The 12,443-nt window shown below is 34.4% G+C and overlaps 2 protein-coding genes across 2 annotated transcripts; both read left to right on the forward strand.

Annotated features, from left to right (window-relative positions):
- Positions 1–466: 466 nt before the first annotated feature.
- On the forward strand, positions 467–5,560 carry LOC139862906 (uncharacterized). Its single transcript, XM_071851532.1, has 11 exons — positions 467–642; positions 865–978; positions 1,409–1,527; positions 2,505–2,551; positions 2,636–2,736; positions 2,885–2,972; positions 3,957–4,065; positions 4,212–4,383; positions 4,474–4,545; positions 4,829–4,942; positions 5,224–5,560. The coding sequence occupies exons 1-11, from the start codon at positions 541–543 to the stop codon at positions 5,314–5,316; spliced, it is 1,131 nt and encodes a 376-aa protein (XP_071707633.1). The 5' UTR covers positions 467–540; the 3' UTR covers positions 5,317–5,560.
- Positions 5,561–6,976: 1,416 nt separating this feature from the next.
- Positions 6,977–12,142, forward strand: LOC139861694 (uncharacterized). Its single transcript, XM_071850172.1, has 7 exons — positions 6,977–7,450; positions 8,226–8,366; positions 8,768–9,133; positions 9,769–10,011; positions 10,382–10,474; positions 10,838–11,038; positions 11,752–12,142. The coding sequence occupies exons 1-7, from the start codon at positions 7,142–7,144 to the stop codon at positions 11,962–11,964; spliced, it is 1,566 nt and encodes a 521-aa protein (XP_071706273.1). The 5' UTR covers positions 6,977–7,141; the 3' UTR covers positions 11,965–12,142.
- Positions 12,143–12,443: the final 301 nt, after the last annotated feature.

Consider the following 12,443-nt stretch of genomic DNA (forward strand, 5'->3'; position numbering starts at 1 on the left):
CAAAACGAAAAAAACCCGTTCGAAACGGACACTTTTTAAAAAAACGCTAAACACAACGACAACCCGTATCTTCGTGCTCGCCGCGAGTTAAATTTTTTCGACATGACCGTTAGAGTCGAAATTTTTTTATGAACAAGACGAAACTAACTATGTTCGAAACGGATACTTTTAAAAAAATGCTAAATACAACGACATCTACAACGACGATTAACACATGAGCCGTTGTTCCTTCTGTAAATACATAAAGCTACGTTAAATATGAATACGCAGGCCGAAAGCCCCTCCGCATCGTGCGGGCCGGATCCGGACTAGTTGTATTCATTGAGCAAATAAGTTCCATTAAGATTTGCTTAGATCAATATGTACAGTATATTTTTCAACAACTTATTTTCTTCATAAGTTATAAAAATTTTCTCATCCAAATAATATTACTCCACTAGTTTAAGCTTAATATAAACTAACCTTAACCTTATCATCCAAACAACACACCCTGTCCCTGGCATGGTAACTTTGACCATTGACGATCACAATTAGCTGAAAATGGAGTGTGCCGCGAAAGGAAGTCGGCGACGGTGTTCCGGCACAGCAAACCGCCGGTGCGGCGGTTGCGCCGCCGTTTACTATTGCTCTATTGCTCATCAGGTTCTCTATTTCTCTCGATAATGACACACTATTTACAATCTATAGTCATTAAACCTAAAAAGTAAAAATCCTTAGTGTCGTAAATATTACATGTAATGATATAATTTCATTAGTTGAGGACTAATTTTCAATTAATTTAGTAATCAGTTTTGTTATGCAGTATGATTATCTTAATTATAATTTGATTTTGTCTAATTTTGTCTATATTAAATTTGTTGTAAGGTATCACATTGGAGTTTGCATAAAGAAGAATGTGGAAGGCTAAAACAACAAATGTGTTGTGTAGAGCTGTTAAATGATTTTCCATTTCCTTTTTCTCAAGAGGCTACTTATAAGGTCATTAGTATGAATTATAATTATAATTATAATGTTGTATTGTATTAAAATTTTGTTACACAACTTATATGTGTGTATGTATATATACACTTAAAAACATGAATGGCATAACACTAGGAATTTTTTTATTATTTTGTCCATTTAAATAAATAAATTTGTGAGTTTGAAGTTTTTATATCTCAAATACATACGTGAATTCAGATTTTTATGTAAAACTGAAAATTTTTAAATGCATAGGTGCACAAATCGAAAGTTGTGATTTTTTTTCTTCACTTTAACGCGTGTATATATGATTTAAAACTTTAATATGAATATAAAAGTGTAAAGTGCGTTAGATTTTTCGACTTGTAAGATTTGAGCTCGAAATAAGATGAGTGTTCTTACAGTTCTTGTTTTATGTGAATTGTTTAAGTTGATTGAATCGGTGCAGGTGTGTGAAAAGGTGGAGACTAGGTGTTCGTTCTTGGATAGGCTCGGGATCCACCTCACAGGAATATGGTCACGTGAATGTAGTTGTGTGGATTCAATTACGTTGTTGGATTGTTTGAGGTACAGTTGCAGTTTGTATACTTATCCCTTCCCAAATATATGCAATATTTTATGCTAGGGTTTATAGTTTGGTGATGTATCAAACTTTATACCTTTTTACTATTGTATGCATCCAACTGTGGGACCTTCTACTGTATGTATTCAAGTGTCAAAACCGTTTATTCTATATTTTTGCCTACATAAATTGATGTGTTTTTGTAAGTTATATACGTACTATAGTAAGTTAAATTCATAAAAGACGTTGTAAAAACTTGTATACATACAATACAGTTTAAAAGGTGAGTACATACAATAGTAAAAGGTGTAAAGTTGCATACACTCCCAAGCTATAAACTCTTATGCTAATACAAATCTATTTGATTTTGTTTTTGATTGTTATTACTTAATGATACTCTTTAAATGCCTAAAATGCACCTCAATAGTTATAACGTAAGGTGATATTGCGATAAAAGGAATATCGTTTTAACATAAATATATTACACTTAGTTATGATTTCTATTCGGATCTAGTTATTGAGTCGGCAGCAAGCGTCGATTTATTGGCGACTTGACTGACTCTTAGAGCCTAAAGTAAATTTCAGGCAGGATTTAAAACCCATGGAAATTTGATTTTACCATTTTCATGGCGTCTCAATTTTATTTTTAATTTGATTTGAATTTTTTAAAAAAAAAAAATTTCTACTTATTGGCCGGAGGTCCACTCGGAAGCAATCTCTCTATCCGTCGAATAGAGAGAGGGATGACTTTCTCTACTTTTGAGAGTGTTTCACTCTGAGTGGAGAAATGACTGTCTTTATTCTCGGATAGGGGAAGGATTGTCTACATCTCACCTCCCCCATACACCATTTATGTGGTATTGGGTGTTGTTGTTGTTGTTGTTGTTGTTGTTGTTGTTGTTGTTGTTGTTGTTGTTATGATTTCTATAGACGTTATTATATTTCAGATGACATGATATATTCTTATTCATTTTACTGGAAGGAATGAGAGGGGATGGAGTCTTTCAAGTAGATTATGCCCTTGTAAAGGTACCATTGTAATTGTACAATTAATGTACATTATTATCAATTACAACTATCCCTAAAGCTTAAGTATACTGGCTTAATATGCAGGGCCTTTGTCTGTACTAGAAAAGCAGTTAAGTAATTGGAATGACTATTACGAATGGAGAGGCATTCCCTTAGATTCACCTGCTTCTCTGCTTCTTCACTGGGTAATGTATACTTATCTCTTGTTTGTCATAAAAACTATATACTTTATAAAGTATATAAATGATTAAATGTAAGTGCAAATTGTGTATAATTATATTATTTTTGACTTCTCAAGCAGCAACTATAACTTCTTTTTTGATTATACTCCAGCCATTAACTATATATCACGCCATTCAACTGGCTTCTGCTGAACATTTAATTCCCGAAACTATGGATGAACTCTGCATACACTACCTAGGTATTATTTTCTTTTCTCTTTGTGATTTTCAGAACCTGATTAAGCTTATTGCTTTTATGGTTGTATACTTGTGTTTAACTTGATGAAATGGTATGTGATATTTTTAATGTTTAACATTTATGGACTTACCGTATCTCATAGAGGTGACAATTTTGACCCCTAATATGTTTATAATGTATATATCATAAATTGCTTATTTTTATTCCTCTCAATGAAAACTCTATTAACCCTTATATACTAAATGTGGTGGAAACATTTGTAGTTTTAGTTATAACCGATTGTAGTTTTTATTTCGCGTTCAAAAGAAATAATTCCACCCAAATTTATAACGGGCCCTATCTTCTCGCTCGGGGCGAGTTAAATTTTTCCGAGACCACCGTTCAACTCGAAAAAATCTTACGAACCCAACGGGACTAACTATACGCGAAACGGACACTTCTTAAAAGCGCTAAACAAAACGATAGCCCGTATCTTTCCGCTCGCCGCGAGTTAAATTTTTTCGACATGAGCGTCATACTCGAAATAATTTTATGAACGAAACGATAAAAAGTACGTTTGAAACGGACACTTTTTAAAAAACGCTAAAAACAACGACAGCCCGTATCTTCCTGCTCGCCGCGAGTTATTTTTGTTCGCCAGCACCGTCAGACTCGAAATAATTTTATCAACAAAACGAAACTAACTACGTTCGAACCGGACAGATTTTAAAAAACAGTAAAGACGACAATACCAACAACGGCGCTTAACACATGGAGCGTTTTCCCTTGTGTAAATACATAAAGCTACGTTAAATATGAATACGCAGGCCGAAAGTCCCCGCCGCATCGCGCGGGCCGGACCCGGACTAGTTAATTACTATCGCTGTCATAATATTATTTTTGTAATTGCATTTAATGTGATAATCGGTTTATGCTTTTTTAAGAGCTAAAAAGTGGTTGTTGGTGGCCTGTTATTCATTTTGCTGTATGAATTGCCTTTTTGAAGGTCCAGAGAGGGAACTTTATCAACTTGGCGTCTTCGCGGAGTTGCATGCTCTTCTTCCTGGTGTGCAAGTGCATATAGATTTTGTTGGGCCTGCGGTTTCACATGACTGGTAAGCATGACATGTTACTACAACATTAGTTTGTTTAAAAGAATTAAGTTTAAATATAAAACTTTCATACAAGTAGGTTCGGGAGAATATTGTGTTTGAATTTTGTGATCATGCTAATTTTGTGAACGATCTATTTCGGTAAGCAGGGATGGTGAGATAATTAAACTTTGTAATTATATGCGCTGCATGGAGGCAAAATGCAGTTGCAAATCTGGTGAAGGTGAATTCAGTTCACACACAACTACTGATAAATTTTCACCAATTACATTAAGACTTCATTCAGGTTATTATCATGATCGCTACAGAGATCTCACGAAGGTTATATATATATATTTACGCTTTCACTAGTTGGTTTTACTTAATGCTTTTTTGTTGCAATCTTCATTAGACATGTTTCTTTACTGACAGGAATTTCTTCCAGACTTAATTATAGCTCCAAATGCTGGTATAGCTGCTTACGAAAGCTGGTCAGCAACTATTGTATGTTTTTTTTTTCTTTTCTTTTCATTTTATCATATACTATATCTTTATATATGTGTACATACAAGCAAGTAGCCTCCAACGATCTGATATACGGTTGCACAACACCCCATAATTTTATTTTAAGTTAAATTTAGATTATAATTATATTGTAATCGTTTCAGACGAAAAATGTTTTTGGACTTTTGCTCAACCTAATCTGTTCTAACCTACTAGCTAACTTGCCCTCTTTGACACTTCTATTTGTTAGTGTTTTATGTCGAAGTTCATGTTGCACTTTCAGGATCTGATAAAAGAAATCGAAATCCCTGCCATTTTCTCTGATTACTGTGAGGAAGCTTCCAACCTTGCAGCCAACTGTATAAACTCTGTGACTGGTTGTTCACTGACAATTCCCGTAAGTTCTTCACTTTTAGGGCTTTCTAAAAACACTAAATTACATTTTGGCTTCCAGAATTGCCATGTGCAATATCATTAATCATATATATTTATGTCCTCGAGTTTTATTATATCTATATTATTGGAGGGTATGCAAGATACTATTGATTGTTATTCTCTTTTCAAATTTGTTTTAGCATTTATCATGCGATAGAAAAGTATTTTCATCACAATGTAGGTTCAACAATTTATGATTTATGAATGGAAGTGGATCTAAAAGATGATTTGAATTTGCCTCAGGTTCAGCTGAACCCGTTTAGGCAGCCTTTGGCTGTTGAAGACAGCGCTCTGCTTCTTCCGTGCTATTCAAATTGTTTTCTATTTGGGGTGTAAAACAAGAACCTATTCATTGTCTTCAGGTTGAAATTGCACATCTAACGTCGTATGTCTCCTGGTTATAAGTGCTAATAGATTACAAGGTTTCGACAGGGTTAAATTACAGTTTAACAGTTCACTGTATTAGTTCTATAGTTGTAGATTTTATTTGATCCTAAAGATGTACCATAATTTGTATCTATCAACGATGTAGTGTTATACTTTGATCATTGGCGGCACATAAGTTGTTTGTTACTAGCAACACATATTTCACGCGAGCTTTTAGCTTTTATGAAACAGCTCATGTTTAATAAAAAGCTCTATTTGGTTAAAGGAGCTTAAATTTTTTAGACAGACAGGAAAAACTAAAAGCTACTAGAACATCGCTTACTTTTTTAGCTTCTAGTTTTTTGTCATTTTTACTCTACCAAACATCAAAATACATCTAAAAACCCATGAGCTACAAGCTAATAGCAAGCAACACTAGCTAGTTTTATCAAACATGTGCATAGTAATCCTATTTGAACCCCCACTTCTATTTCTAATAATTCTTGTAAAGTAATGCATTAAATGATTATACTATACACGTAAATACTACATAAATTTGATTGATGATTATACTATACACGTAAATACTAGATAAATTTGATCGTCTTTGAGCATCACTACCCCAAATATTAAGGTTTTTACTTATTATCCTAATATAATATACTATTTCAAAAACTGCCTACTGCTCCTGAGGGAGTTATTGTTCCCTTTGAAGTTGATTGTCCTTTCACATAAATTTTGAGGGTATTTTAGTTATTTTGTATCCTTCTCAGCTATGGTTTTTGTTACCCCTTATCTCCTTTCATTCTTTCATCCACCCATGGTTTTATCGATGGGTTTCAGTTGCTTTCGTCCCTATTGGTTGCCATCTCCGATGGTTAATCGGTGGCTTTGGTCCCTATCGCTTTGTTGTTTCTAATTTGTGTGTTTGAAGTGACATTAATTTTGTTTTAAAAATATTACAATACTGTCAATAAGACTTAAAAACAGGTTTAAATTAAAACAATACATGTCTTCACCTTAATGGTTATGAGACTGTTTCTAACCGTGACTGTGACGTCAAAGACAAGTAATGTATTTTTTGGTGACGTGACAAGGTCAAGAGGTGAAGTTTTTTAAAGGGGAGTGTTAAATTTTGTGGTGGGTGATGTGGTAAAACATTATTGGTAGTTGGGTATAAAATATATTAATTAATAATTAATAATTAATAATATATAAAAATATGTGAGGAAATCTGATTGGTTGAAAAAAATTTGACCAAACTTTTTCTTCCGTCGAATTTCTAACTGACGTCCGGGGGGCGTCACATTTTGACGCCACGCTAGGGGCGTGTCAAGGGCGTCAAATACGTGTCACATTGGAATCCACCTCATTTCACGGAAGCAGGTAACGTTGCGATAGGAACAGTCTTAGCGAAAACAAAAATTTTAGCATATACCACAATAAGGTTAAACAATTGAAGTCTTAATATAACCATTACATAACCATCACAAGAAGTTTTAACCTAACCATCACCAAAAGTTCTATGTTTAAACTTCACTGACAATGCATCTTATCTGGAGTACATTTTTTAACACTCCCAAACACCCCCTTTCCATATCGATCAACGGACATAACAATCGCGCAATGATCAAAACACCCACGGCACTTTACAAACATTGACTTACCCGATAAACTCATATATCATCATCCCCCAAAATCCATTAATCTCATCACCCAAATATCACTCCATAACCACTTCAATTCAATGGATCACCAATAAAACACTGCACCAGTTTTTTCACAATCCACAACGATGCAGTTACATACACTATTTTGTACCTCACTATTATTTTTAGGTTTAGCAATAGTACCAAATTGCGCTTTCAAATTACCGTTTAAACTCGACGATGTATTACCTGCTTTACCGCGTCAAATTTCATGGCCAGTTATGAATAGCTTCGGTAAAGCGGTTGATTTATTGCCGTCGTTCGTCGGAACAATTTCACCTAATAACGGTTCGATTGCGTGGAACGGTGCGTGTTTTCGTGGTAATGAAGCTCGGTTGGAGTTTACTCATGGTGATGATGATCTTGGTTTAGGAGGTGGTATGATTTACCTCAAGGTCTGTTTAATAATTTAATTTAAATTTAATTTTAGGTTTTTGTGTTTTTGGAAAGTTTATATTCAATTGTTGTTAGATTAGGGCTTAATTTAGGAGCAGATAGAGATAGACCTAATTTCATGTACTCCTTATTAGTGTTACTTTTCAAATAATCAAGGAATAGTTTGATATATGTTATTTTTATTTAAGTTTTTTGTGGATTCATAATTATAGGTTTAGACTGTTGTTCGATTAGGGCATAGTTTAGGAGCACAAAGATACACATAAGGTCATATACTTCTATCATTTTTGGAACTATCGTTACATTTTATTTTATTTATTTATTTATTTTGAAAATTTCCCCTTTGTTAATCGTTACTCTAGAGCTCCGGTTGCCTTGACTCGATTATCAATGCTAAAATATTAATAGTAGTATCAGTTCTGAGCTTGTTTCGACTTGACTATGTCACTTTCGAGCTTCGATTGGCCCGACCTTATTTGATGGCCCCAAGTTTATCTATCATTGTTTGTGTACTGCACGCAGCTGACAGAATCGTTTGTTAGTGATAAATTTTAGTTTGGTTTTTATTGATGATATTCGTTTGTATAACAGTTTGTTGTTAGCAATATCGTGTGAAATTTATAGTCATAACTCATAAGTTAGTTTGATTCTGTTCTGTTGATATGAAAGTAGATGGAGAAAGAGAAATTATCTTCTTGAATATGAATCTTTCTAAAGTTGATTCTGAATTTCTGATACTGTTTGTTTGATTATTTTTAATTTATCAATATATAGACTGAAGAAGCTCAAAGTTGGGCATGTGTGGATCTCTATGTTTTCGCTACGCCTTATAGAATTACATGGGACTACTACTTTGCAGCACGTGATCATACTCTCAAGATTGATTATTGGGAGGAACCTGCAGAGTTGGAATATGTATGTCCACAATTATTGCAGACTTTTAAATCTTTATGTGAACTTGGTGGCGTTTAGAGGTGGCATTTTATGCCCATTTACTAATGACCGAGTATAAGCGGGCTAATTGGTCAAAAGGGAAATGGCTCAATATGGTCTAAAGTCACCAATCGCATGTTTCTGATGATGTTACAACCTCATAAATCTTTTATTTAAAGTTTCTATAAAAGATTTATAAACATTAATATTTCTTGTCTAAACATAATTAACACAATAATTCGTTATAAATTTCTTTTACAAAAATGTGTGTGCAGGTCAGTATATCCCCACCTAGCCCATTTGTTCCTGTATTAGAACATGTCCCATTTCTAATTGTATCCCGTTTTGACCCGTTTTGACTTTTTAATTGTATCTATATGTAGGTAAAACAGCATGGACTCTCTGTGTTTCTGATGCCTTCAGGAATGCTAGGAACATTGCGTTCTTTGGTTGATGTTATGCCTCTTTTTTCCAATTCGAAAATTGGTCAAGATGCCAACCTTCGTTTTCTAAAGAATCACATGGGTGCTACTTTTGAGACACGACCTCAACCATGGCGTGCAACCATCAATCCAAGTGATGTCCATTCGGGTGATTTTTTAGCCGTGTCAAAGATCCGTGGACGATGGGGTGGTTTTGAAACATTGGAGAAGTGGGTTACAGGGGCGTTTGCTGGTCATACGGCTGTTTGTATGAAGGATGATCTCGGAAATCTTTGGGTTGGTGAATCGGGACACGAGAATGAAAAGGTAAAGTTGTTCATTAAACAATTTTGTAGCATTAAACACACGGTTTAGTAATCTCGGAGAAATAAAAAAATCTAGTGGACCCAATTTAGGGGATGTTTGGATGTGTATTTTGAAAGTGTATATGACATTGAATAATTAGAATGAACACTAATTAAATTAATATATTAAAATAATTCAAAATTAACTTAAATAAAACTGGCATTAGAAATAGTGTATTGCAAGTCTTGATTATCTAAATTTCATAGACAGAATGCCCATAAGAACATCTATGTGATAATGCTGAAGACTGGTCGTAAACTTGAATTAAAAGTTTCTCCAGTTAGGTAAAAGAAAATGTAAACAGTTTCATTTGCGCTTGCTTATAAGTTATGTTGTAGCTGGTACATCTTTAAATATCCAAGATTGTTAGTTGAAACCATAAATAATCGGAAACTGGATCTGCTTATTCGAGCACTAGAAGTTAATAATGTGACTTTAGGTCGCTGTTTCCGTACAGTTTCAAGTTTAAGCACCCTCAATACCATAATAATATTTGTTAGCAAATTCTTAATTTCAATTAGGAATCAATTTGAAAAATAGGTTGTTCAAAAACTCTTAACATTCTATGTTTGTGTTGTATTTTGGGGTTATTGTAGGGAGAAGAGATTATTGTGGTAATACCGTGGGACGAATGGTGGGATTTGGCCCTTAAGGACGACTCTAACCCACAAATTGCTTTGCTGCCTTTACATCCTGAGATACGAGCGAAGTGGAACAACACCGCAGCATGGGAGTATGCTCGGAGCATGTCCGGCAAGCCTTATGGCTATCATAACATGATTTTTAGTTGGATTGATACCGTTGGTGACAATTTTCCGCCACCTATTGATGCTCACTTGGTACGTTTAGTCACCTTTTGAGTTTTTCGTTTGACGCAGCAAATTCAACTCATATAGATGAGTGGATCATTTGAACTATGTTTTATCTCAAACATTTCATATCAGTATATTTTGTCAGAATTGAGCGGGTCAATCGAAAGTCACCCAAAACTTCGTATTACTGGATACAAGCATACATGTATCTACCTCATTTTATTTTCACGTTCAGATTAATTATATTTCGTAATATCATTTTTATATCATAAATTGTATGACTGTTTTTGAAGTAAACTGCCCATCTTCTTATCCATACTTATGAGTGTGTTTTTTTAGTTTTTTTATTATATTATAGTTTTCCTCGCTGATCTTTAAGTGATGAAATATATTGCAGGTGATTTCTGTCATGTCTATGTGGACTAGAATGCAGCCAGCATATGCTGCCAATATGTGGAACGAAGCCCTAAATATGCGTCTTGGGACACAGGTAATTGTGGCATTCTTGATGTTCGTATTTGGCTCTACTTTTATTGAACTTTTTTTTTGTTTGTTTGTTAATCTTCTTCCCGTGGAGTAATGAACTGGTTGGTTCCACATAAAAATAGTTGGTGATGAACAGGTTACATATATTGCAATTGTCCAGAGTCTATTTTAATCCCACAAAAAGTTTTTATCGTTCGTTTAAAAAATTGATCTTGAATTTTATAACTTCTGTAATCATTGTCTAGTAATTATATACAATGTTTCTTTAGAACAATTTGCTGATCAACCCAGCCTTTTCGCATACTGAGCCAGTTTTGACCCCTGTCCAACTTGTCCTACTCACCCATCTTACCACCTTTACTTTCAGGATTTGGATTTATACAAAATTATAGAGGAAACAGAAAATAGAGGCATGTCTTTTGATGAGTTGCTCACAATTCCTGAGAATGATGATTGGGTGTATAGTGATGGCAAATCTACAACTTGTGTTGCTTTCATTCTGCAAATGTATAAAGCTGCCGGAGTTTTCGGCACTGTTGCAGATTCTATACAAGTAACTGAATTCACTGTAAGAATCCACACTTAGGTGTTGTTTGTTTTCCTGTCTGCAGACCTTATTATGTCGACCTTATTATGTCTTATGTCTGCGCGGCGACAGACGTTTTTACTGCGGACAGTTTGTTTTTCTGAAGACATAAGATAAAATAATGTCTTATTATGTCTGCAGCCTCGCAGACTTAGAAATGTGCTTCTAAGTGCTGCAGACAGGATTAAGTTATGTTGTAGACATAAAAACAAACAGTCTTCATTATTCAGCATAAAGACCTTCAGACCACATCTTCTTAACAGACATGGTCCGCAGATCTTCAGACAAAAACATCTTAAAAAACAAACAGCACCTTATACTCCTTAATATGTTACTTTTATAATTTAAAATTTGCTATCAAAATCATATTCTTAATTTGTTTTGGTGTGGGCAAGTGAGGTTGCCGGGAAATCAACTTTTGCTCTCCATGTAATATGACCTTTATATGATGACACGTGTCATCCCATATGTCGATAACGTCGACCCTCTTGACTTTTTTCCTACCTTGATAGTCAAAGCCGTTAGAAGATTACCGTAACTGAAAACATATCAAAAGTTCGTGCCTTTTTGTGAGTGCCAATGAAGAATGATTCCCATACCAACATAATTCAGACCAAAGTGTGTCTCGTAATTTTTTTTTGAACATATAATTAGCATCCGTGTTGACTTCAACCAAATTCATTTCTATTTTACAGATTCGTGATGCTTATATGCTCAAAATATTTGAGAATAACAAGACTCGGCTTTCAAAATGGTGTAACAATGGTGACGATAAGCTTCCATTTTGTCAAATTCTTGGCAAGTATCGTATGGAACTACCACTGTACAATACCTTAGAGCCGTATGCCCACATGAATGAGAATTGTCCATCTCTTCCTCCAACTTATGAGAGGCCTACGCATTGCTAAAACTCTAGTAAGTCGAAAATTACCATATATGTTTTTGAATCTTTATGAACTTCGTATCATATCATGTTCATACATATTCTCATACTAAGTACCGAAGGGAGAGTACGTGTAAGCTGTAAAATATTCCACTTGTTGTCGTTTGTGTATAGCTTCATTATATGTTGTTTTGGTTTCTTGATGCTATCGTGTCTAGTCTGCTTATCAGAAATGTGATGAATGTAAACAAGATCTTACGCTTTTTCAACATGGTAATCACTCTGTATTAAGCAAGTTAATACCAGTAACAGAATGTGTCTAATTAAGAACAGTTAAGACTTAAGAGTAAAGCCTGCAAAACTGGTGGGTTAGGTCATGTACTCAAATGGATATGATTTGAATGTGGTGAACATAGAAAATAATAATAATGTTGACAACCAGAATGGGTATGATTTGAATGTGGTGAACATAGGGCCTCTTTACTTTCAGCTTAAAAGAGATTA

The sequence above is a fragment of the Rutidosis leptorrhynchoides genome, chromosome 8, assembly GCF_046630445.1.
Source record: "Rutidosis leptorrhynchoides isolate AG116_Rl617_1_P2 chromosome 8, CSIRO_AGI_Rlap_v1, whole genome shotgun sequence".
Lineage (NCBI taxonomy): Eukaryota > Viridiplantae > Streptophyta > Magnoliopsida > Asterales > Asteraceae > Rutidosis > Rutidosis leptorrhynchoides.